The 25,946-nt window shown below is 38.7% G+C and overlaps 5 protein-coding genes across 6 annotated transcripts in view; all 5 read right to left on the bottom strand.

Moving 5' to 3' along the window:
• LOC147314983 (glutamate receptor ionotropic, kainate 1) overlaps positions 1 to 13,777 on the bottom strand; it is a 35,672-nt gene extending 21,895 nt beyond the window's left edge. For both annotated transcript variants that reach the window (XM_086262109.1, XM_086262110.1), the window contains exons 1-3: positions 13,366 to 13,777; positions 4,873 to 5,040; positions 4,514 to 4,771 (exon numbers count right to left, since the gene is read on the bottom strand). In XM_086262109.1, the coding sequence (XP_086118235.1) occupies positions 4,514 to 4,771; positions 4,873 to 5,040; positions 13,366 to 13,456 (517 nt within the window). In that variant the 5' untranslated portion in view covers positions 13,457 to 13,777. The remainder of the gene's footprint in view (positions 1 to 4,513; positions 4,772 to 4,872; positions 5,041 to 13,365) is intronic.
• A 1,947-nt stretch (positions 13,778 to 15,724) lies between these two features.
• Positions 15,725 to 17,547, bottom strand: LOC147314982 (claudin-8-like). Its single transcript, XM_086260315.1, has one exon. The coding sequence runs from the start codon at positions 17,545 to 17,547 to the stop codon at positions 16,387 to 16,389; it is 1,161 nt and encodes a 386-aa protein (XP_086116441.1). The 3' UTR covers positions 15,725 to 16,386.
• A 139-nt stretch (positions 17,548 to 17,686) lies between these two features.
• cldn8.1 (claudin 8.1) lies at positions 17,687 to 20,074 on the bottom strand. The gene has a single exon (XM_086262104.1). The coding sequence runs from the start codon at positions 19,980 to 19,982 to the stop codon at positions 19,200 to 19,202; it is 783 nt and encodes a 260-aa protein (XP_086118230.1). The 5' UTR covers positions 19,983 to 20,074; the 3' UTR covers positions 17,687 to 19,199.
• Positions 20,075 to 21,253: 1,179 nt separating this feature from the next.
• cldn8.2 (claudin 8.2) lies at positions 21,254 to 22,729 on the bottom strand. The gene has a single exon (XM_086262115.1). The coding sequence runs from the start codon at positions 22,658 to 22,660 to the stop codon at positions 21,773 to 21,775; it is 888 nt and encodes a 295-aa protein (XP_086118241.1). The 5' UTR covers positions 22,661 to 22,729; the 3' UTR covers positions 21,254 to 21,772.
• Positions 22,730 to 23,637: 908 nt separating this feature from the next.
• Positions 23,638 to 25,946, bottom strand: LOC147314979 (claudin-17-like). The gene has a single exon (XM_086260313.1). The coding sequence runs from the start codon at positions 24,831 to 24,833 to the stop codon at positions 24,144 to 24,146; it is 690 nt and encodes a 229-aa protein (XP_086116439.1). The 5' UTR covers positions 24,834 to 25,946; the 3' UTR covers positions 23,638 to 24,143.

The raw sequence follows: 25,946 nt of genomic DNA, 5'->3' as shown, positions 1-25,946 counted from the left end.
CTGAAAATGATGACGTCCGAAGCCTCGCTGCCCGGCTGTACCACGTGACTGGTTCATGAAGTGGTTCGAACTTTGCCGCGAGATATGACAGCGATATAAACCCCTCAGACTTCATTCAAAAATGTGGGTGTTTGATGGAGAGTTGCGGTTAGTGAGAGTTTATGTATTTTCATGATACTGATGGTGCAATGCAATTTATGTTGAGCTGTCTTGACTTTTGTACAAGGTGAAGTGTTTGCTATGTGCCAGGGAGCTGGGATATGACAACAACAACACCTCATCCATGCTTAGGCACTACAGAGCTTTGCATGAGAATAAGGGGGACACCGATTGTGGAGCAAGACCAGGTGAGCCATCAAATGCAATGATAATATAGGATGCAGTAATGTTACTAAATGATATAACAATATTATACAACTGTTATAAGTTACGTGTGTGATATTTATATTTGTGCTTTATCTTTATTGTCTTTCCTCAGGAGAACAATCTCAAATAGATGAAGACCTGGTCAGCATGGTGATTGAGGACTCCCAGCTATTTAGCATTGTGGAGGACAAAGGATTCAAAAGATTTGTTAAATCATTAAATCCTAGCTATGTTCTCCCCACTAAAAAGGTCATAAAAGCAGTGAAAATTTAGTTTTTACAGAATAAAATGTGAACAGGCAGGACTGAGGCTCAAAGCCTCAGTGTGTAGCTGTCCATACCTCAACGTTACAAAAGCACAACTACTGTCCACACCCCAACCACACCTCACCTCACAGTAAATGATCATTTCCATTTCAAGCATTTCCAAATAATCATTTCCCATACTGCCACTATAAATATACACAGTATACTGCCATCACTACAATATACATGTTTTACACACTCCTTTTGTTGTTGACATTTACAGGCTGTGTGCAAAATGCCACACTCTTCAAATTCATGCCAGCTATTATTTTTACGTCCAGTAGGTGTCCTGCTAGAGCAAATGAAGCTTCATGAAGCTTCGCGTTGGGGTGAACCAATTGGATGAAAAGCTTCAGTGCTTCATGGGGCTTCATCTGCCCATCACTAGTCTGAAGTCCTGCAATGTTACGAAGCTATAATTTAAAATATAATAACACATTAAGTTTTGTACAAAGTATCAATATCATCGATACCACCCTGAATTTGACTTGGTATGGGATCGGAAAGGAAATTATTGGTATCGCACGTCACTACTAGGCTCTTTATGTGTTATGTGCCCTCTAGTGGTCACATTGCGAATTTACAACCTTAAATTAACAAAGCAACATGTTAAAAAAAACAACAACAAATTAACATCAACATGATAAAAAAAATATATATTTTCCTGCAGAGATTTTCAAACAAAAACAACTAGAAATTGTCTCTTGCAATTCTATAGCTAGAATATGTAAGTATTCTGGTCATTACTGTTTGGAGTTTACTTTGCTTTAGACATCTTTAGCATGAAACTAGCTTCCTCCACATTGGATCTTGTGTCGGAAAAATGTTTTTTTTTTCAGCCACGCATAAGGAAATGGTGGGAGTCTGCCAGTTGTGATAATGTTTTATAATTTTCCATTGCAGTAGGACAACAGAATTCAAACGAAACACTGCATTGCCATCTTATGAACTACCAGACCTTTTAATGGATTTGCTTGCTAACCAGAATAGGGGCTCCACTCTGCCTTCCCTGTTCTCCAGGTAAGAAAGCTGTTCCTTTAGTTTTCTGCATATTTTTTTTTCCTTGACAGAGTATGTGTCGTTTGGAGTTGCTCTGCGACAGCCTGTCGCACTTGTTTGGCAGCAGTCACAGAAAGTACGATGTTATCTTTTGTCAGTTGTCTGTTTGATTAGTGTTAAAGGCTAATTGTCAATGGATTGCTATGTTGCATATCTAAATAGTTGAAACTAAACTTCAGTGGCAATCAGTAATTCCCAAAGTTTTGTACACAAAGTGACTTGCAAAAATATTTTTAATTTCACAAGTGATATTTTAGTTGTTTTAAATTAGTTTTTTTTAAGTCAAAACATAGCGGCAATTTATAAAATGTAAATAATTGTAAACTTTACATTTCCTTTAAATATTAAAAAAGGAAAAAAGAAGCGCATAACAAAGCCAAGGTATTCTAAATAAATACACCACATTCTGCATTTCCTGCAATAGCTTTCAGGTGTTTCAAATAAAGCTGTTAATGATACTAGCAAAAATATTTCACAGTAGAATGATCAGAGTTGTGATAAAAAAAAATTGGATGGGCCACAGAAGATTTCGGATTTTTGAAGTGGGCCATGATGCTTTTGGAGACAAGTTTTAGGCACAGATTGTAGAATTTTCCATGAGGTTAAAGTACAAGACAACTGCATATACAGTATATGACGATATATTTTAAAGCTTTCGTTTGGGCATCGCAATTCATTTTCAGAAAATGTTTCAAAATGGAGAAAATGCTTGTCTCGCTTTCCCCCCTGTAATGATAAGTGGAAAACTGAGCAAAAAGAGGATGAATTAAAATCAGTTATATTTGCATTAATAGAAAATGAATATAAAGTTCCTCATAGATGAGAAGGATAAACAGTTGCTGAAATACATTTTCATCCACTGTATAATTAGTCACTGAAGTCTTTGCAGCCTTTTAGTCTTAATCTGTGTTTTCATTTATATGGTTTTCACCTAAAGTTGTAGAGTACCCCAACCAACAGAAAATCTGAACTTCAGCATCATTACAAAAACAATGATGAATCACATTTAACAACAGAAACAACAAATCAGGACACTGAGCAGTATGCACCACTGACACTTAAAGTGCATTCCTAATGGTGAATACTGCTTATTTCTTAAGTCTTGTATTATTTACACAGATTTAGCTGCTGTTTATTGAATCCATTCTTCTGCCTCAAAGTTAAGTTTTCCCTTTTCCACTGGCTGCAAGACGAGCACCAATCCATCCCTGTGCTCACCAGCTGGAGATGTATTGTTCTCATGAAACCATTGTTCTTTTATTTTTTCCTCCAAGCACATTTTGGTTTGTTGTGGCCAAAAAAAGTTTATGTAAATGGATCATCTGGACTGATGGAGTTTAGATTAAAGACAGAAGGTTTACTGTAATGTGAGGACTTGATGGCTCTTGAGGGTCATATTTGTGCAGGTGTTGCTGCACAGAAACTGCCCCAACTATGGTTGAATCAGTGAACCAGCTAAAAGAAGTTGAATTTTTCACAGACTGGCGGAGATTCATTTATACGATGAATGCATGTAGTACCTTAGAGACCTGATGTTGTAGGTACTGCTAAACAGAAGGCCAGTGTAGAACTTTGAATTTCTGAGCACAACCACGTTATAGGTTCTGCACCCTGATTTTAAACAATGTAGCATGCAGTATTGCCACCCTGTTTGTTGATGTAGACATTGACACTCTCCTCTGTTTGGTTCACAGGCTTAGCTTTCTGGTTTTGTCCAATTTAAAACTAGAATAATCCCAAGAAAGTCATTCTGTATTATTTTTCACAGCTAGCATGGGGCAGTTTTGCCCAAACCCAACACTGTCCCTCCAGACTATATAGTTCTTAAGGGCTTTTTCCATCACCTTGGGTCTTTATTTACCTTCCAAGCAATCATGGAAGAGATCAATTGGAAAGTTTTCTGGTGCTTTAAATCCCAAATCTTCTGTTCCTATTAATGAGGAGACTGGTACCTGAAAATGCTCAGTTATCTTCTTTTAGTCTTTTCTTACATGGTCGGAAAATTATTAGAGTGCTGGAAAACTGCTTAGTGGAGCTCATGGCTGCTGATCATTAGGACAAGGTCTGAGGATTCAGAGTAATCAGAAATACAGTTGTGTCACATGGTAATTGTTAAGAAGCCATAGCCCTAACATCTCAAGGTCTTAATCTTTTGTAAAGTAGCACAAAATGAAAATGCAACAAATAATACAGCAGTCTTTCTTAAACTCTCAAAAAGAAAGCTTTATCTTTGACTTTATGTCCTTTGAAGGTCTGATCATCTTCTCCTCTCATAACTGCTCACAGTAACAGGACCATGACATATTCTAGCACAGTTAGCCAGGTTGAAAGAGTGTACATCACAGTGGCATTGGAAACTCTTGATTTAGAATCATCATAACTACTTGTGCATTATCCTCACTTCTTAGTTCTGTCTTATATTTGCTTCTTCCTGTTTATTTAGGAGTGATTTTTGTCTCACCATCTGTTGGGACTGACTTCTGTTTCCAGAAGACTTCTGTTCTTTAAAAGTTTTAGAGCACGTGCAGGGCACATTGACTCATCTATAAATAGCTTCAAGGTAATTTAACAGGGTTGCTAAGGCAAAGACTTGCAGGAGTTGTAGTTCTTATTTCAAGGGCACTTTATAAATATGACAAACAGTTGCCACATTTTTATACTTTAAAAGTAAAGTTTATGTTCTTCCTGCTGTGTTAAATCACTAACGGCCCTTCAGTATGATAGTGAAGTCTGTGTTTCCCTCCAGATCTTATGTTGTATCATTCATTCCCATCTCAACTTACCAGTTGCATCCTCATAGACCACAGTAACCGTCTTCCACTTGTAGAATTGCACTATGTCCAACACAGCTCTGCTTATAGAGGCATATTCAGGATAGAGGTTAATGTAGAAGCTGTCTTTGTTGTCCACTGATGGGTGTTTCCAGCGTGTCTGGATGTGAGGGACTTCCAGGGCATTACAGATAGACTGGACTGCACTGACCGATGAGCTGTGAGAGGGTCCAAAAACAGCACCGACGCCCAGAGCCAACTGGTCACAGGCTGAAGTAATCAAACAGAAAGTGGGAAGAAAATAAAATCTCAACAAAAATCTCTTACTGATTCTCAAGTGGGGTTTCAAAATTAAATGACAAGATCTTTACCTCTTCTTGAAGCCTCAAAACTGTCGAATAAGTTTATTCTCTGGATGTCATAGGTCAGCGTGGTGTTTGGCATTAAGGTCCGGTTCCTGTTTATGTTAGTTACGGCAAATTTAAAGGCCAGTTCTTCAACACTAATGGGCTCATTTTCAAGAGTCTCAAAGATGCCCCCTGCAAGAAGAAAAAAGTGGAAGGAGTTTTACCCAGCTCACATCAAAGCACTAGCAGAAAAATTATCGATCAATTGGCTTCTCTCGGTATAGATATTCACGTAGTGTCTTTTTAAAGATTGAAGGTTACCACAGCTGAATTGTAATAGTTGCATAATACGGCCCCATTTCGTTTGTACTTCTGTCACATAATGCTGCTAAGGGACCCAGTTGAGATGACAGGATTTAATATTATTCAAATTAAAAGTTGAACTCTCCTGGCTTCAGCCTGTTACAGAGCCTGAATTTCACAAGCTGTCACAATAACTTTTATGAAAGCTTTGGCATTTGTTCAGTTAATTTTCACATAAAGGATAACAGATTAAACATTTAGCACATATAATCAGGGGAAACATTTCAGCCATCCCTTATTCTCTTATGCATTTACACATTTTTCAATTAGGGGGAAAAACCCCTTTCCAAATCAAAAGACATTCATACTTATTAATCTTGTTTTGTAGTTTTGTCTCCTTTGCAACTTACTGCTACTGGAAACAGTCATCATACCTAACATATAAAGTCACCAGCTTGTGATTTACAGATCAGTTATTGAAGCCAAAAGATGTGAGGTGACTTACTGTGAAAGGGTTAAAGGTGCCAAAGCACCCGTGCTCTGAAAAGCTAAACTTTAGCACTTTATAGACACTTTTAGTGTCTATAAATTTCTTTATTTCAAGTAACATGACTTTAGTTATCATCCGTTTGCATCTGCGTTTAACTACTTGAAGATGCAGTAATGAAGATGTTTCCTCAGAGTTTCCCTGCATCTGTTGTTTTGTAAGTACTGTGAAATGCTTTTCTGGTGCTAGAAATTTTTTTGACAACTTTGGGCTAATTAAGTACAAGTACAAGCTATTTTATTGTCATATGCACGTGTAAATAACCACAGTGGGTTTGTACTGTGCAGTGAAAGTAGGTTCCTTTCACACAGCAGTTACAGATATACTTTAATATGATACATAACATGAAATGAGAAGTATATTAAGATAAAATAAAGAAATGAGGAACAGAATTAAGCTCAGATTTTAATATAAAATGCAGTTTGTGGAAATGACATGGACAGCTTCATCATTGTCGCTGCATGAAACACTTTAACAGAAGGAATATTCCCAGAAGCTAATTGTAGTTGCTGCAAACATAACACTGTTTACGTGTAAAACCTTGATATCATAAGACTAAACATGTTTCATTTACTATTAGTAAATGTCCCTCATAGTCAAGAGGACAATTTTTAGATGTAAATTAGGCTTATCGGGCATTTTGTAAATTCTTTTCTAGTTTTTAATATTACATGTACAACTTTGTAACAATATTTAGGAGCCCAAGGTAACAAAAACAAAATGATTATTGTCAGTTTACAGTAATGGTGAAGAGCAAAGTCCTCACATTTTACAAGCATGAAAAAGGGGGAGAAGTTATTTAAAATGTATTAGAAGTATTTATCAAATATGATATTAATATATATGATATTCAAAATACTATAAAGAAACACTTAGCACAGAAGTTCTCATTTAATCAATTATTTAAATTATTAATTTCGATTAATATGCTTTTTGAGAGGCACCACGTCTCTGTACAGTCCGACGGTACTTGTTCTTATGTAGCACTGGTCATCACCTTTAAACTGAGATTTAAGTGGCTTTAAAGGTAAATTCAGTCACTTTTAGCCACAGTTGGTGTTTGTGCCAGTGCCACAGAGGAGGAGGAGGAGGAGGGAGGGGAGAAGGGGGGGTTATTTCAGAGTTGAGAAGATCATACTGAAAAACATCCAAGTCTTAATCCATCATGCTGCTCCAGAAAGATGGCGGGTCTAGCATGCCACAGCTGGCAATAAAGACATATATGACTCCAGCCAGGCACATGCACAGTCTTTTACATTTGTTACATAAAACGCAGCTAAAAAACTGTTGGGATTAAAGCCAGAAAAAAATACTGGATTATTGCTACCTGCGTGCAGACAGGCGCGTGTGAGATTCAGTGTGCTTATGCCTGCCGAAAATTCCCCTGCTCATTCGATTCACTGAAGCCTTTCAAATGTAAATAATTTAACATCTGGGCCTTCAGTGATAGGATTTCTCATCTAATATATTCAGGGTTAAATGTTTGTTCCTATTGCATTGCACTTCACAAGTGTCAACAGACTTGGGTCCAGTGCTGAATGCTGTGGGTAAGCAAGTTGCTTTCAACTTTGACATATTTTTAACTAACAAAACAAAGACTACAATAATGCATTTTTGAAAGCTCTGCCTTTTTCAGAAATGTTAATCAGGCATTATATTAACAATCATCACAAATTATAGATCCCATTTAGATGGTGCAAGTGTTTGCGCATGACCCCGCTTCAACACTGAGGCTACAGATGGCAATAGGTCACTGCACTCTCAGTCTTTGAAGAATTGCCTGTGAAATTGTGATTGATTTGGAAGTAGAAAAGGCCTTTAAAAAGCTCCCCCTGAGACCTTGATTGTGAATGACCTTTTTCTTTGGTGTTGCATAGCCTCAAACCCCAAACTGAGAGAGCCTTGTCTGGACTCCCTGGTCACTAAAAGCATGCTTGAAAGTGCCAATCCTAATTATGGTTACCAAGCCTCAGTGAGCAGCTGCTGGGACCTGTTAAAGTCCTTAATTCACTCGACTGAAATATAAAATTCTCAGCCACAGATACATCAGTCAGTTTATAAATTTGAGAGGAAGTAGATTCTATTTCACTGTCTTTGGTGCCTCTTTTCCTTTTAAGGTGTTTTTTTTTTAAGGTAATAGAATAGGAAATGCACACGAGTACGCACCAGCTGGATCCTGAGGTTTGTTTGCTTAAAGTGCAGAGGCTGCAGCAAATGTCACGGGCTTTATTAAGGATTCAGCAGCATCACAACATCATCGTCATCATCCTCAGTGACAGAGATTTTGTTTTTCATTCTTTAACAAGGCTGTGAAAATGGATCATCCACTTTCTGAGGGAGTTAAAAATAGCTGCTGCTCTTAAGATTTTATGATTTATATGATTTGCAGTTGGCGTCTAATTTTATACATAATCACTTTTCCATTCAGATCTAAGAGCTCAAAATGTAATGACATTTGCACCTAACAGTATAATACAAAATGTCTTTTTAAGACTCAAAGACTATGAAAAATTAATGTAGCTTCACCGATATGTTAAAAGCTGCCAAATAAAAACAAACCTATTAGGAGCTCGACTTATATTTGACTTACTGATAAAGCTATCATTTTTTAAAGATGAGCTGTAGCCATGAAATCTTTATTGCCAACATAATAAAGCTTATTAATTTCCTCTCTGAAGCTTGGGAGCAGGGAAATCAAACTAGTTAACTTTCCCTTCATTTCACCTTGAAATAATGCCTTAAAATTTGTTTAAAGTGCAACAACTTACTTGATTTCCTGAGAAAGAACCTGATTTGAGGAAGGCTGGTGACTGTCAGTAGTCAGTGTCATTAGATAACTAGTAAAAAATATAAACTATCACCAGCTTACCTAAGGTAGTTTCACTCTGCAGGAAAATTCCCATCTTTCTATTAGCTCAGTACCACAGGCCTAGAAACTAGTCTGCGATCCTCTGGCAACCATGAGTCACCAGGGAAAAATATGTATTCCCCAACCAGTTGGCAAGTGGTTGCTGGCTGTCAAGGTGAAATTGGTCACAAAGAGGTGGCAGGGCTGCACTGAAACACCTATTTCTGACTGTTTTGGCAGATGACCCTTGTCATAGTTCGTAAGGAAGATGCTAACTGCTCACCATGAAGTAGTGATTCAGTGGAAAAAGGCTGACTTTTTGCCTTCAAAGTAAAAGGACTTAGCGATAACTAGGTAAATTATTAAACTTTTAATATAAATGAAACTCCATTTCTGGTTTGTGTTGCACTTTTTCAAATTTCACCATTACTGCGAGTAGAGTTGGATGTGTCGAGACCACTTTTACGAGGTCTTGGTCTTGTCTTGGTCTCGCTGTCTCGGTCTTGCTGTCTCAGATCGACATAGTAGTAGAGAGATTTGGAGTCAACAGTATCCATGACACACAACGTAACCTTCGATAATGTGTCATGCGCGAAAGCATCAGCTCTAAGAGCCGTGCTTAGAGAGTGCTTTGTAGTGAATCAGAAGAGTCGACTCCCATTGAGCGAGAGCCGTCTCCTCACTTAATTTCCTTTCGCTGCTCAGCTCTCACACAGTGGCTCAGCTATGCTCCAATCCTTCCATATTGTGGCCAATCACATGCGAGGATATAGGATAATATCATTATGTGAAAAACAGAGAGGGTGAGAGACGTGACAGTCAAGTGGAGCGTGAGCCTGTCCTCTCAGTAAGTGAGTGAGACAGTAGACAGTGGTGAAGATGGCTGTGCGAGTGCATCGCAAAAACACAAAAATATGCCTGACACTCGTAAACGAAGCAGCATCTGGCTGCAGTTTAAAGACCTTTTTGTCTCGTCTCAGTCTTGGTCTCGTCTCGACTTTGTCTTGGTCTTGGTGTCAATACCCTCTGGTCTTGGTATTGTCTTGGTCTTGGTTTAGGCGGTCTTGACTACAAGTCTAACTGCGAGTAGTTGGCAAGCAGGGTGTCTCTAAGCAAGGCTAACCCACCATCAACCATCCAGACAACTGAAGTGAAGAGCAGATCTCAGGGTATTTTTAGGGGGGGAGGGGGAAATGGTTTTAAATTAGCTAAAGTATATATATATGATTGAAAATTCAGTCCAGGCTTTTTAATTAAGATCTCACAAAAACACTCTGTGTATATCACCAGAAAATAATTGAAGTTTGCTTCGTCCAAGGCTCTAACAGCTGGCGTCAAGTGAAGATTCAGTGCTTCTTTTGTCTCTTTAGGAAGACATTATTAAAGTTGCACATATAGTCCAGGAATCGTCTGAAAGATGTGGAAATCAGAAAAGCTTTGAATGCTTGTCAGTGCAATAGACAATGACGCATCTGTTCCTTTGTTTGGTGGAAAATCTTTACCACAGCCTCAGATCCAAACAGAGCATCAAATTGGAGTCCAGCTGATATAGACACTGATGTTCGAGTTTGTGTTTTATAAAAACATGTACCCTTTAACACACAGCAACAGTGATATACATATTTTCCATTAACTACTAATTTTATGTTAAAATGGTTAGAGATCAAGATATGTGGCTAATAAATGTGTATCTTTTATGAAATTGATCTTTTCGCTTTTGCAGCAGACATATACAAGCCTTTAGACGATGCTGTGTGTTTGTTTGGCTCAGTGTATCTTTATAGTATTTTGAATATCTACATTTCATAACTTCAAACCAGTCATGACAGTCAGTTCTCAAATATAATACTGATAAATTGGAAGACAAATAAGTGTTTGTTTGCAGATGACACATGAATCAGTGCTCCCTCTCAACAGGTTAACAGATGAAGGGACAAGAAAGGATCATTTATACTTTTATAAAGATTAAACGATAGAGCAGAAATCACTAGAAATATTTTCCTCCCAAAATTGTGAATATCCAGTAGGGAAGCTTTCAAATGTGAGTCCTGAGAGTTAAAAAAAGAAACAACCTATGAATAGTTACCATTAATTTGTGTATGATATAATTTTCAGGATCACTGAGCTTCCGTCTCATCCTTAATAGGCCAGACAATGGTTTGGGGTAATGTATGCTAGGAGGTCACAAAAACAAAAGATTCTGCTTATGCTGCAGGCGGAAACCTTTAGGCTGATCCTTATTATAGGCCTCCTCACTTCAGTGCAGACAGCAAGAAAAATAACCGGGTTCAGGTTCTGGCAACAGGATGGACTTGATTTTAATCCAGAAACCCGCTGACATTGAGACAGTGTCCTTCAAATAATTATTTTAATCCACTTTTTGTATTATTTTTTTTTGTGACCGTGCAATAATCACATGAAGGAGAGTCTTTTAAGGCAGAGGAACACAATGACGTAGTGTTGTGCTTTCTTCCTTCTCCCCATCCTGGGCCAGTTCCCAAAGAGACCTCCCGCCCCCACCCCAACAACACCACCAGCACCACTCCAACCTGGAGCTATGCCAGACTGTGAATGAATGAGAAGGTCCTCACAGCCTACTATGTTTGTTTGATGTAGAGCACTGAGGTCTCTCTGTTTATGTGAAAGATCCTTGCGATTCACTAGGAAACATTCAAAATGAATAAACATATAAGTAATCTTCTATATTAATACAGCCAGAGTAATACTCTACCAGATTTAAAAACTGTATACTGGAATATATATACTTCATCAAATTATAATTCAGTTGTTGATCTGAGCTGGTGCCACATTTCTCATTATATGGACTGAGCTATAAATACACAAATGAAACATAATGTATCAGAAAGTAATCATTAAGTATGCAAGCAAGAGGAGAAAAAGAAATTTAACAAAAGGGAAAGTAAACAGAAGGCCCAGCTACATCTGTTAATTCTGTGTTGATTCTGTGCTCTCCCCAGTGATGAGATTTGGTCACTGCCTAAGTACCATATTTGGGGAAGAGACTTAATGCATAAAGAAGATTAGAGTTAGTTGTTTAAGGGCTTGGAGCACAAGATTTACCATTATTACCAGTCCCAGTGAAAAAAGTGGGAGCCTGTCACAATCTGATGCAGACGCTAGCCAAGACGGAGAAATGTTAATTGAGCCAAGCCACACACCATATGGGAGGGATTATGATGTGTGTGGGTCATGAAGAGAATGACAAAGATTAGGTGGCCTTTGAGAGTGATAGATGATTGAGAGATTAACAATATAGAGCACAGATCGGGACTGTTGAAACCAGGAAGTCACACCGACTTCTTAGCCTTTTAAAGTTATGCAACACCACGTTTATTATATTCTTTTAAAAATTTGAATATATATTCAAATTCAGAGTTGCTGCAGGCATTAAGTAAAACGACGCGTCCTTAGGGCTAAATTTTAAAAGCCATTTTTGTGATGCAATCTTCTAACCCATGTGAATAACCAATGGGAGAAGAGCAAAGAGCCCGAAAGTATTAATTTGCAGCAAACACCGGCTCATTGTTCCAAAGTTACATCAGAGATCAAAGGGGGGATACTGAAGCAAGAGCTCTGTTTGTTTAATTACAGGCACAGAGGGAAATTGAAATTACTCTTCTTGTCAACCCTCAAAGGCTTAACAGACAGCTTTGGACTCAGATCCACATTTACAGATGTCACTGGCCATGTTGACAGCAAGATATACATATATATATATATATATATATATATATATATATATATATATATATATATATATATATATATATAAGTTTTGCTGAATTGCCCACTCTTTATTCTTTAGTGATGTATCAATTTCACAGTGCTGTGTGCCAAGGAGAACATTATGCCAACAGTATATGCTTTCAGATGTAGCAGTAGGCCAACTTAATCACCCGTCTCTCCTCCTGTTCTTTGCTGTCAACATGGAAGGAAAAGAGAGAGAAAGAGAGACTCTGCCATTGGTCAACCAAAGTGGATTAACACAATTTTGATTAAAAAAAAAATAAAAAATTTCATTTGAATAACCTACAGCTCGGTCCGCAGTACCCTCTCTTGGAGTAAGAAAAAAAAAATACAGTAATAAAAATTATAAGGTTATTGCACAAACATCACAACAGGTGAATAAAGTTGAATATGTCTTTTTTTTTTTTTTTTGACAATGCTTTGTACTCAGTGCATGCTAGGCAACTTAGTGAGCGACAGTTACATGATGGCAAGATGCAACAACAACTGCACATTCAAAATTTGCTCCTAAAAACAACATATGTGATGTGCCTCGATCTCGTTTGGCTCTATGGTATTTAACTTGTGGTCGAGGGTATCAGGATTCAAAAGCGATTCAACTACAGTAACTGAGATGTACATTTGCAATGAACAGACATCATTTCACAAATCTTGGCCGTAATTGAATTTGCCTTCTTTGTTCTTTTAAAAGAAATGAAACAACATGCTGCACTCGCACTGAGAGAGATTAAGAATGCCTTGCATTACGAGAAACCACAAAACTGTATTTATATATTTTATGTATTCATTTAATTATTTAGGTGCCATTCTATAGGGAAAATACATTTTAACAATTCCAATCAGTGTTGCACAGAAAGTATTGCCAATTTTTCAAGGCTCTAGCTTGAAATCCTTGATACATAATATTTTTTTACCCCAGTGGGAAATGAGATGCAACCCAGACTGCATAATAACTGGGTCAGCGATGGAAAAAGCTGACGAGCGCAGTGGCAGCCAACATGTTAACAGTTATTATATAAATATTTATGACATGGACACTTTTACCACTTACCAATTCTCAGGACTTGCTGCGAAGTGAGCCAAAACTCTGCCATAAAGTACAGCAGCGAAAATAACAGTCCCTTCCTTTTCACCATGGTCATTCCTCCAGAGCTGAATTTAACATTTATGGCAAATTTATTTTTCTTTTTTCCCCTTAGTAATTCATGCTGATAACCTGCCAGTCCTTGTATCCGTAACGAAAATAAACTGGCATCCGACCCATATCCATCCCTCACACATTGTGGTGAGAAAAAGAAACAACACAACCACACACTCCACTTGAAGTTGTCACTGATCAAAAGATTTGATCAGATTTTTCCATTCTAGGATCCTTTGTATGCCTGTAAGGTTTTGTTTCCCATATTCACTGTCCAGATAGCCTTCTTATCATGTTTTTCCCGGTGCACACTTGAATTGTAGGCTGCAACTGAGGAGGAGGACCGCACTGGGCTCCTGTTGTCAAGTAAGCAGCAACGGGAAACAGCTTCTGCTTACAAATTTCACAATAAAAGATGAAATGGAAATCAATTTGGAACCATACAGAAGATGAACAACATTCTTTTATTTAATTTAACAAAGAATAGAAATCAAATAATAATGTAACACATACATACATTTTTCCCCCAATAAAATACATAGCCATGAATGTCCCTCATTTTTATACTGAGCAAAGTGTGTTTTTATTTTCCCGAGGCTTTAATCACATAAATATGTTGATGACTCATTTGGCATCCTCTGTCCGAAACACCTTTTATTTCAGTGCTTTAATTCTGAAATCAAATTCGCCTCGTTTCCGCTGTCGCTCACTGTGTCATCGGCTCACTCGACACAGTTGAAGATCCTTCCCATACAGGCGCTCAACTGAGGGCACTGCCAAGCCGCTGATACGCAAACATGGATACGTCCTGAAGATTAACTTCAAATCTGGCAACATTCGACCTCGACAAGATCTCTGCTTTGGTACACCGAGGAATGATTAAATCTTTGGCCCAGTCCTGATGGAAACGCAAATCTAATCTCCATACTGGTCGTTGACGCTCCCTTGAAGATTAACTACCTCAAACCGTTCAACTGCCGCGGTCTTGTAGTTAAATAAAATGTGTTCAGGTTACCTTGATACTCTTTGCTTTATTCCTTGAGGAAGAGTGGCTTGAGATTTGAAGTGGCCATTCTGAACCAAGAATGTCTGATGGGTTTCTTGAGATTAGTGTAATTACTATATTTTTGATTATCAGTAAATTGGCTAAATTAGAGAGTGATATTTAAGCTGTTTTTTTTTTTCCCACTCACAAAGTAAAAGCTCAATATCCTCAACTGTAAAGTACTCTTTAAAATTCATTTTCTAGTAAGTAAAATGTAATGAATTTATCACAATGTCAAATAAAATAGTTTACGTACATCCAACAGCATACATGTTATGGACATATTTTAACATGAGACTTCCAAAACTGATGATCAAAAAAAATCTCTTGTTGTGGCTGAACATGTGAATGGAGAACAAAAAGATACTGTTGCTTGACCATGGATAGTTTTTGCTTTGCTTTAAGCTTAATCCTGGTGCTCCCTCCCCCCCCAATTTATTCCTATATTATGATATTTAGCTTCATAATATGTGTCTCTTCTTTATCTGGAGCTCGCCAACTTAAAAAACTGCACTGGAAAGATCTCTGGTGTCATCTAGTGGTGATATGATGTCAGTATAGAAAATTTGTTTTGAAGATTTGCATTGTGAAGAGATTTTAATTGCCAGCATGTATTCATAAAATATATAAGTATATACAGTACACAGTTTAACACATTTATTAGTCCACCACCTAATGCAAGATTTATGCCAAAGACGCCCTAAATTAATAGTGCTGGTGATTAACAAAATAATTTCTTATGTTTCTGTAATGGTTAATCCACCACTGTGTGGAAGGTTTTTAATTAAGATCGTATTTTAAAGCTAAAATATAACTATTTTTGTTTTATCGCTAAATTTTAAAATTCACTGATTTACAAAAAAGTAAATAATGATAATAAAACACATTTTATTATTAGAATGTTTAGAAATGCAAATTATTTGCTTGCTTGTTTTAGTGGTTGACTGTTATGCTCGATTAATTTCTGATTTCTCAAATAAGTCCAATGTGCGGTTCACAAATTTGTGTGAACCACACTTGTCTTTAGTTTCAAACAATCTTTTGTTACATATCTAAAATATTTAAAATATATATATATATAATATGCATGTCAAATTCATTTTTAGCAACTTTAATTTTTCATTGTTTTAGATTTTAATGTGGTTTGAGTTTTTAGTTAAGTAGTTTAGTTTAGTAGAGCTTTAAAACAAGAAATTTCATCATTACTTTTCTAGGAACATTTGCTTTTTTTTTTTTTACCATAAAATATGTCTTCCATAATCAAACTTGCTCAAAATGCAGAAAGAAGAATTCAACGGGCTTCTGGGACCTCACAGAGCATATACCCTTAATCTACCCTCACTGCTATCTCTGGAAAAAAAAGGTTTTCCCTCTGGGAAATATAAACAGTTTATACACACCTACAGAGTGAAGTGTTGCATTAAAAAAACAAAACAAAAAAAAAAACACCTGCCAGCTACTAACATTTGTAAATTAAAATGTGGTTTTAATGATCATTGCTAATCGAAATTACAGGCAAGCAATAATAATAATAACAAGTTATTTATACATCTGGCTGGTGGAAAACACATCATGATAGCAAAACACACACTGAGACATCGTGATAACGATAACAATTCTAGAGGTTTTTGAACAAATGGCTGCAAAAGGTTGCAAAACATTAAGCTATAACTTTCCATCCTGGTGATTTCTACAGAGGTTAAATGGTTTACAAAGGCTCATCTTTGTGTATACTAATAACAATGGTTGTGTCCCATTTGATAAAAGCAGACATTTTTTCCACAGTGCAAAACATTTAAAACAGTTATTAACAGTACAAAAACTTTAAACACACCGTTCAGTATTATTCAGTATATGCATTAGGATTAAACTCAGTTGTGGATTTTTCCTTATATGTATACACCACCTCTCATCTCACTGTAAGGCACTGATTGAGCTCTTGATTCTTTATATGTTATGAAAATAGGAGTCTGTGGAACTGGATGGAAGCTGGACTGGTAGGACGTGGTGGGAACATAAGTGAGTGAATATGGTATGGTGTTCTGACTCATGTATAAGGAGTTCTCTGGAGCATACAAGTTTCCACTGTGGTTAGAGCTCTGCACTGAGGGGTGATGAGACATACTGCCTTGATATAGCAGTGATGCGTTTTCCTGAGGAGTCAGATTATAGACAACAGGTGGGTTTAATACTGTTCCATTATTTGTCCTTACTGGAATGACAGTTTGCAGTGGCATTGCAGCGTTTTGTCCAACGGAACCAGTCGATCGAAGGCTGGACAGGGGATGATAATTCATCAGAGCTGGCCTATTGGGCGTTGGCTTATAACTAAGTAAGTTTGGTGGGTGATACATATCAAACGAGCCTTTGCCTTTGGGCAAACGGCGGCAGACAAACAACAGGGATGAGGCGAAAAGCACAGCACCTGTCACCCATCCAATGTAAAGAGCCTCTCCTAGCTCTCTTCTCTGGGCATCAATCAGCAAAGGATTGTAAAAATCTGTAATGATAACATGACCTGTCCACGACACTGGGATAAAGACACAGATGCACGCCATGAACTGCATAACCCCTGCAACCATCAATATAATGGTCTTAGCCCAATCATTACCCCGAATACAGGACACACATCGCATTCCTGCCAGAGCCACAAGAAGCCCCACCGCTGACAAGGCCACAGCAGAGCACATCAGACCCCTGGCAGCCTGTAATTCAGGGGGCAGATACAGCAGGGAGTCATAAACCTTACATTGCATTCTGATGTTGGCTTGTCTGTAGCAGTTCATCCATAGGCCTTCCCAGCGGGTTTCCATCACAATTATGTTTTCTCCGATGAACGCGGTCACCTTCCACATGGGCAACCCCGTGGTAGCCGAGGCACCGATCAAGCCAACCAAGCCCACGCATATTGCAGCTAGCTCTGAAGCACCTTGAATCATGGTTAAATCTCCAAAACTCCAGTTGTGGTTAAATCCAGAATTAGAATGGCTCTCATCCACAACAGTTGCTTGCTGTACGAGACAGTTTGTTATGGGTAAGAGGCCCTGCATTCACCTGATTGGTTTAGAGGGATGAGGGTAGCAGGAGGTCTGCTTATTTTGTGTTTATGGTTCTCAGATGATAGGGGTCAGTCATTACTTTCTCCAACACTGTACACACAAAACAAGACAACACCAAGCACTATTTTTTTTTTATTTTAATTTTAATTATTTGCCATGTTTTCTTACTCTTTAGATGCGGTACAACCCAGAAGCAAACATTAATATGTGGTACAGTTTAGTACAGCGCATGTAGTTCTTATATTGTCCACAGGGGAGCAGAGATGACCTTAGAGGATAGTGAAATGAGGGGGATCTCACATAACACAGGCCAAATACAGTTTGTTCTAGATAGTTACAGTTTAGATGTCTAAGTTTAAATTATGTACAGAACTTGTCAACATGTATTCATTATGGCTTCAGAAATTATTGCGCGAAACCTCAAGCAACAATAAACACTACATTGTCCTTACGTCACAAGTATTTGCGTTACCCAACAGCAGTGACATTACTGTTTTATTTTGAAGTTCAAGTTGTACAGTTTACATTTGAACTTACTAAAACTGAAATTAAGCGACCTGTTCGATTAAGAAGTCGTATTCTATTGAACAGAGACAGAAATGTTTAACACAGTCTGCTTGGTTTTCTATTCAAAGTGACTTGCAAATTTGGATCATATGATTATGCCATTGTCTCAATGCTTTCTTTGTAACTATCTGGCTATGCTGCCACACCTTAAGCAAGTAGCCTTAACCCAGTATCTTGTTTTTATGTAACTATTTCCTCTTTACCCGGCCAACTTAAACAGATTCAGGATTTTTTTGGTTAAGCAAACACCATAAACGCCATAAACGTCCTAGTTTGGGAGGTATTTTAGATAGATGCATTTACTTTCCAGTGAAATTCTCATAATGAAAAATGAAAACTGTTTCTTCTTTTCATTTCACACATGAAGCGTTATGTGTTTGTTGGTCTTTTCTTGTACTACTTCTACACCTGCCATCATTTAGTTATTACTTTTGATTTGAATACTAGTTGAAACTGATTAGTAACGATTAACAAAAAAAAAAAGAAGAAACAGAATGTGACAATGTGACAATGAGAGACTATTTGTGCCACAGAGATGAGTTTGAGCTGTTTCTTTTCTTTTTTAGCAGCACAGCTCAGACACAGTTAAGAAATATTTTTTGAAATGACTAAAGCTTTAACCCTCTCAAGGCAGGCGTTGCAGATTTGCAACAGTTAAAAGCTAACAACCTGATTACCCCACATGCATATTTTATGAGTTTTTTTTACTCACAAGTACCACTGCAGGTATTCTTTTGTGCATTAGCAACAAAAACTTAATTTGAGCCTGAGAGGGTTAAATGTAGTTACAACTACGCTTGTTTTTCAGAGATGACATGTCCCATTAACAAAGTGCATGTTTTACAGTAAGTCAACTTTTTAATAATTTTCAGTGGTTAAAGATTGAATTAAATTGTTATATACAGCATAAATGTACACTTTTTTTTAAGCATTTGTATAAAATATAAGGCTGTTAGTATAAAATTGAATTAATACACATAATTCAGTAGAAATGGTGTATTGGTTCACACACATTTTCTCTTAAACCTGAAATGCAGTTTCTGATCAATTAAAAAAACAAAAATAAAAATAAGTGTTTACAGAAACGCCACCCCACTGTGTGCACTGTGTACAGAGGGATATCTGGACTGGTAACTGTAGACAGACGATGGGTATCTTGATAGCATTGGCTGAGATCGTGGTTGGGGAAGCGTCATCAGTTGTTGAGGCTGTAGAGGCTGTAGTGGCTGTTGAGGGTAGACCGAATAGTCTGAGGCCTTGGAGTATAGGTATCGCTCTGAATCTTTGTCATCCGACTGTATATTACAGCAAATAAAAATGCATCCTCCAGCAAACAAGAAAGCCGAAGTTACCCAGCCAATGTAGAGAGCTGCTCCAAGCTCTCTCCGCTGGGCATCGATCAGCAAGGGGTTGTAGAAGTTAGTGATGATGACGTGACCCGTCCAGGAGACGGGGATGAGGACACAGAAGCAACCCAATATGATCATGCTACCAGCAATGATGAGAACCAGCCGCTTAGCTCGATCATTGTTTTGGATGCATGATGTGCACTGCATGCCTATCAGACTGATCAGCACACCAAGACCACTCAGTGCCAGAGAGCAGCACATAAGCCCCCTTGCCGCCTGCAGGTCAGGAGTCAGGGCCAGGAGAGAGTCGTACACTTTACACTGCATCCTGAAGCTTGCCTGTTGGTAGCAATTCATCCACAAGCCCTCAAACAGAGTCTCAAACACGATGATATTGTCTCCAATGAAGGCTGTGACGCGCCACATAGGCATTCCTGTAGTTGCTGCTGCCCCGATCAGCCCGATTAGGGATACTAAAAGACCCACAATCTCCAGTGCTGAGTTTGCCATCCTGTTCTTCACTTACTCATCCAAGCTCAGAAGAGCAATAGTGTGCGGACACAGTGTAACTGCTGTAGGAAGCAGTAGGTTTTCTCTGTGGAGTGGCTTTGCATCCCGATGGAGGAGGAGCAGATTCATGTTTACCTGTACACCCTCCTCCCTGTGGACATAACACCAGAATGGGAGGTAGTGGGAATTGTGACATGTTGCTAGGAAACTGAATCCCTTGGGCCTTTAATTCTTTGTACAGCAACCCAGTAGCTGCTCTAAGCTTCCCCCTTTGTTTACTCAGAAGTCTCAGTTTACATTCTTGGACTTCGGTTTAAAAGAAGACAAAACGACGAGGTGTTTCTTAACAATGGGGGCATGTTCAGAATCGTCAAATGTATCACTGGTAAACATACTCTGTTAATGTATTACCAGTTATAGTTACAGATCAAAAATCAGTTCTGATTCACTTCCTGTTTATTACTTCATCTTTATTTTTAATCATTTACTGCTATTGTGGAGGGCCTCATGGTACATGGGCATGTAGGGGAACTGGAGACACAAAATAACAGCAATGGACAAAACTCTTTGTCCCCCATTTTTGTAAAGCACACTGTTAAAGACAGGAGCGCACAACAGACAAGACAAACAGTGGGGTCGGGGGAAGTCTGCTTCTGTGTGTGTATGAAAGATATGAGAGATGTGTAGTTTTAACAGAATATGAGTAGTAGTAGAACGGCGGGGGGGAAAAGAACAAAGTATGGCAAATTATGACAAATATTCAACATTTTTTTTTATACATTTGATAAGTACATTTTAGAAGTACCGTGAAAAGGAAACAATTTGTACGTGCGTGTGTGCGTTTGTATATTTTTTTAATATTCTTATATATTTTGGTTTGCTTTAAGGGTCTCAAATGTTACACATGCATGACTGTCAGTACTGGATTTCTTGTCTGGGTCTCTTGTGTCACTCTCCTCTCAGGGGAAAAAAAAAAAAAAAGCAACCAATTCCTGTTTGGTTGAAATAAAGTCACCTGGTAGGTTTGTACAGTGGGTGGATCTGTGTAAACAGCCTGGTTTTACTAGTTTAGGCACATTTCCACACACTACAATAGAAATGACATATATTTCCATTTGCTCACTAGTGAGTGAAGAAAGTGCAGTTTCAGTTGGAGGTTTTGGAAATTTACAACAAATTTAAGATCATTTGTCAGCACTGAAACACTGCTTACATTATAATGCACCTTTAACTTCTTGATCAGCTATGTACTGTTGTGTTAGACATTGGGGGAAAAAAATACAACAAGATTCTCTTTTACAAGCCATTTACTTTATTAGGAAAAAAACAAATTTGGCCAGATATTTTGGCCAGCATTTTGAAAAAACTTGTATGTAATATTTTAATTTATAACAGTGTTGAAAACAAATCACTGGTTTACAATCTGAAAAAAGGGCCTAGTTGACAATTTGTTCTTGGAGAGCAAGTCAGAAACTGTAAAGAACGCAATATCAACATGCAATTGTTGTAACATTAACAGATGTAATAGATTACACATACTGTGCTAGAATATAATTTAGTGTGAGTTAAGCAAAAGGGTTAAAAAAAAAAAACCCAAACAAGGAATATAGAAATCCAGCAGTTTGTCAGCATCGAAACACATTCAAGTCCATAATGATTCGGAGTATTTGCAGTACACTTTGATAAGTAAAGAAATATCTGGTTGTTTCAAGTGAACGACAGTTAATCAGTTCTCCTCATCAAATGTGCCAAATTTTGGCAAGTTTATTTTAAAAAAAGTCCAAAAATCTTTAGTATTGACTTGGTGCGTATATCACAGATCCTGGTGGGGCTGCAGAGTAAGCAGGCTGGTAGGTATATGCTGGCTGGTAGGTGTATGCTGGCTGGTTGGTGTATGCGGGTTGGTAGAAGCTTCCTGTGGGGTTGTATTGAAACCTTTCATCTGGATCTTGGGTGCGGGGAGCATGGCGGCAAAGCAGGATCACTCCGGCACTGAAAAGCAACGCTGAAGTCACCCAGCCAATGTAAAGGGCCTCTCCGAGCTCTCTACGCTGGGCATCAATCAGTAGAGGGTTGTAAAAATCTTGGATGATGACATGGGCTGTCCAGGACACGGGAATTATGGTTGTAAGGCAACCCATGAGGAACAGGCAGCCACCAGCCACAAGAACAATATGCTTGGTACGAGCCCGGTGGTCCACCACTTTTGTGCATTTCATCCCCACTGCTGAAACAATAAGGGCGAAGGTGGTCAGAGCCACAGAGCTGCACATCAGACCCCTGGCAGCCTGGAGATCAGGAGGCAGAAACAGCAGGGAATCGTACACTTTACATTGCATTCTGATGTTGGCTTGTCTGTAGCAGTTCATCCACAAACCCTCCCAGCGGGTCTCCATGACAATAATGTTCTCCTGAATAAAGGCTGTTACCTTCCACATCGGCAGGCCCGTCACAGCGGCAACGCCAATTAGTCCAATGAAGCCAATGATGAGAGCTACTACCTCACAGCAGATAGCATTTCGTTGCTTCCGTTTTTCAATTTTCTTCTTTTCCTCATATACAGAGTCCCCATACTCTCCGTACTCTCCATTTGTCAGCGCCGGCTTCCCATCGTAGTAACTGCCAACATAAGATTGAGGTGGCTTGCTGTAGCCACTGTAAGCAGTGTAAGTGGCCATTCTGGTTAACACAGAAAGCTTAATCTCAACCTTCTGGTGCACTTATACAGCTGAAGAGAAAAATCTGAGAACAACAACAAGTTGAGGAACTTATACACCCACAAAAACTATGCTAATGATGCAATGCAGCCTTACTGGTTAAGCTGCTTCAGAGCCATCAGATAAATGGCGAGACACAAAGGAGTGCTGCTTGTTTTGAATACCTCCAGTACTAATGATCAGTCGTTAGTTTTTAGTTATTAAAAATCACTAAATCTTGTTACCACAGTAACATCAAGGTTTAATCAACATCATATTTAAAAAAAAAAATCAAGCAAAAAAAGTCAAAGTTAATGAAAAGTATGTAAGATATTTTTAATACTACACGGAAATACTTGACGTAATTTTAGAGAACATTTAGCATAGGGAAAATGTATTGTGAACATACGATGTAATATCTCAGTACTATTACATGTGCTAACTTAAAATTAACTAATGCAATGTGTGGCCAGTTTTATCATTTGAAAGGATTTGCCAGATAAAAAAGACTTGCTATAAATGTTGAAAAAATGAATAAAACTAATATAACAACTGTAGCATCCAACTACACTAATGGGCGTAGGAAACGACTCCATCTCACAAACAGAAAGCTGATGGGTGGATGATCACAGATGTGAAACGCACTGCTTCTCTACACGTAAGACGAGCTGATGAAAAGGTGTCGCACAAAGAAACCTGAGAGGGAGGGCCTTTTGTCATTATCACACAGGGTCGTTCCCTTGTTGCAGCCACAGAAACATTTTAGTTTCTGTTCTGTCAAATGTGAAAATGAGGCACTTCTTCATTGGCTGTTTTCACTTTTCCATCTTAGGTTTTTAGTACAAGAAAAATACCTGAATGGAGTGTTGGTCAAGTATTTGCTTTCCACAAAAAAGTAGAAATTCTATGAATTGAATCACACAAACAAACTGAATTAAAGATTTTAATAAATTATCTGTTCACTTGGTTGGCGGGATTATTAGATCATGAAATATAATGAAATAAGACAGGGAAGCAGTTGCATTTGTCATGTCTCAGATGAGAAATTCATCATTAAGCACAACAAAAATGACTTAAATAAATACAGAAAATACAGACTTGCAGCCAAAAAAGTACTTAAAAACAGTGATGACATTCTCAGGGTCATTGGAGTAAGAGCTGCATTAAGATTGAAGTTGATCGGTGATAGCCACTGCAAGCAGTGTATTGTTGATCAGTGATAATATAGATTTGCCAAAAATTATATTACTTTAAACACAGGCAATGTTGTTTATTCGTGTACAGCATATTAACCAAATATTTTTGCTGCATCTGTAAACCAAACAGTGCAGACAAGACAAATGCATAGTACAATAGAACATGGTTACATATTGATTTAAATATATCATTGCAAATAAAACACATGTTGCTCGTAAATATACGGAGAGACATCTAATATGCAATTAGTACACTGCAGTACAGTTATTTACACATATTCCTGATTTGTATGAAAACTAGATTTCGCTCTTGAAAAGTCAACACTGTCCGCCTTCTGTTCATTCCTTTTCACCATATGATATGCTTCAATGTAGCGCTGATCTTCCTTTGCACTGCGTTTGCTGTACCTAACCAGCACAATGATCCCGGTGATTAGCAAAACACCAGAAGTGGCCCAGCCAATGAAGAGGGACAATCCCAGCTCCCGCTTCTGAGCATCCAGCGTTGTTGGGTTATAGAAGTTACTGATGACAGTATGGGCCACCCAGCTTACGGGGATGAGTGTGGTCAAAAAGGAAAGTAGAAACAGAATCCCTCCTAATGCATAGGTGATATTCTTACTCTTTAAATTGTCACCACAACAGCTGCTCTTCTGGATCCCGAATCCTGTGAGCAACAACGAGATGAAAGCCAGGACTATGGAGACACACATGAGCCCCCTCGCTGCCTGCAGCTCTGGTGGGAGAATTAACAGCGAGTCATACACCTTGCACTGGATGTTGATGTTAGCCTGTCGGTAGCAGTTCATCCACAAGCCCTCTAAGAGCTCCTCCATGACGATGATGTTGGCACCGATGAAGGCAGAAACCCTCCAATGGGGCAGACAAGTGGTGACTATTGTCCCACATAAGCCCAGGGCGCCCAGGACCAGTGCTAAAATCTCAGATTTTGCCTGCATTGTTTGGAAGGATAAAGTTTCGTCTCTCGTCTCTTGTCTAATGAAAACACTGCCCAGTGCACCTCTTTTACAAAGCTTTAAAACTGCGATACTATCAGCATTCCTGTAATGTTATCATACTGGTTTCGGAGGTCTGGAGACTGGCTAGGCCACTCCAGGACTTTCAAATGCTTCTTACGGAGCCACTCCTTTGTTGCCCGGGCAGTGTGTTTTGGATCATTGTCATGTTGGAAGACCCAGCCTCGTTTCATCTTGAAAGTTCTCACTGATGGAAGGAGGTTTTGGCTCAAAATCTCACGATACATGGCCCCATTCATTCTGTCCTTAATACGGATCAGTCGTCCTGTCCCCTTGGCAGAAAAACAGCCCCATAGCATGATGTTTCCACCCCCATGCTTCACAGTAGGTATGGTGTTCTTGGGATGCAACTCAGTATTCTTCTTCCTCCAAACACGACAAGTTGAGTTTATACCAAAAAGTTCTACTTTGGTTTCATCTGACCACATGACATTCTCCCAATCCTCTGCTGTATCATCCATGTGCTCTCTGGCAAACTTCAGACGGGCCTGGACATGCACTGGCTTCAGCAGCGGAACACGTCTGGCACTGCGGGATTTGATTCCCTGCCGTTGTAGTGTGTTACTGATGGTGACCTTTGTTACTTTGGTCCCAGCTCTCTGCAGGTCATTCACCAGGTCCCCCCCGTGTGGTTCTGGGATCTTTGCTCACCGTTCTCATGATCATTTTGACCCCACGGGATGAGATCTTGCGTGGAGCCCCAGATCGAGGGAGATTATCAGTGGTCTTGTATGTCTTCCATTTTCTGATGATTGCTCCCACAGTTGATTTTTTCACACCAAGCTGCTTGCCTATTGTAGATTCACTCTTCCCAGTCTGGTGCAGGTCTACAATACTTTTCCTGGTGTCCTTCGAAAGCTCTTTGGTCTTGGCCATGGCGGAGTTTGGAGTCTGACTGTTTGAGGCTGTGGACAGGTGTCTTTTATACAGATGATGAGTTCAAACAGGTGCCATTCATACAGGTAACGAGTGGGGGACAGAAAAGCTTCTTACAGAAGACGTTACAGGTCTGTGAGAGCCAGAGATTTTCCTTGT

The sequence above is a fragment of the Aulonocara sp. 'chitande type north' Nkhata Bay genome, linkage group LG14 (assembly GCF_057382095.1).
Source record: "Aulonocara sp. 'chitande type north' Nkhata Bay isolate Kocher_YH1m ecotype deep benthic linkage group LG14, A_spYH_male_GT1.1, whole genome shotgun sequence".
In the NCBI taxonomy this organism is placed as follows: Eukaryota; Metazoa; Chordata; class Actinopteri; order Cichliformes; family Cichlidae; genus Aulonocara; species Aulonocara sp. 'chitande type north' Nkhata Bay.
Note: the sequence above shows the minus strand (reverse complement) of the source record. Positions and strands in the feature narration are given on the sequence as shown.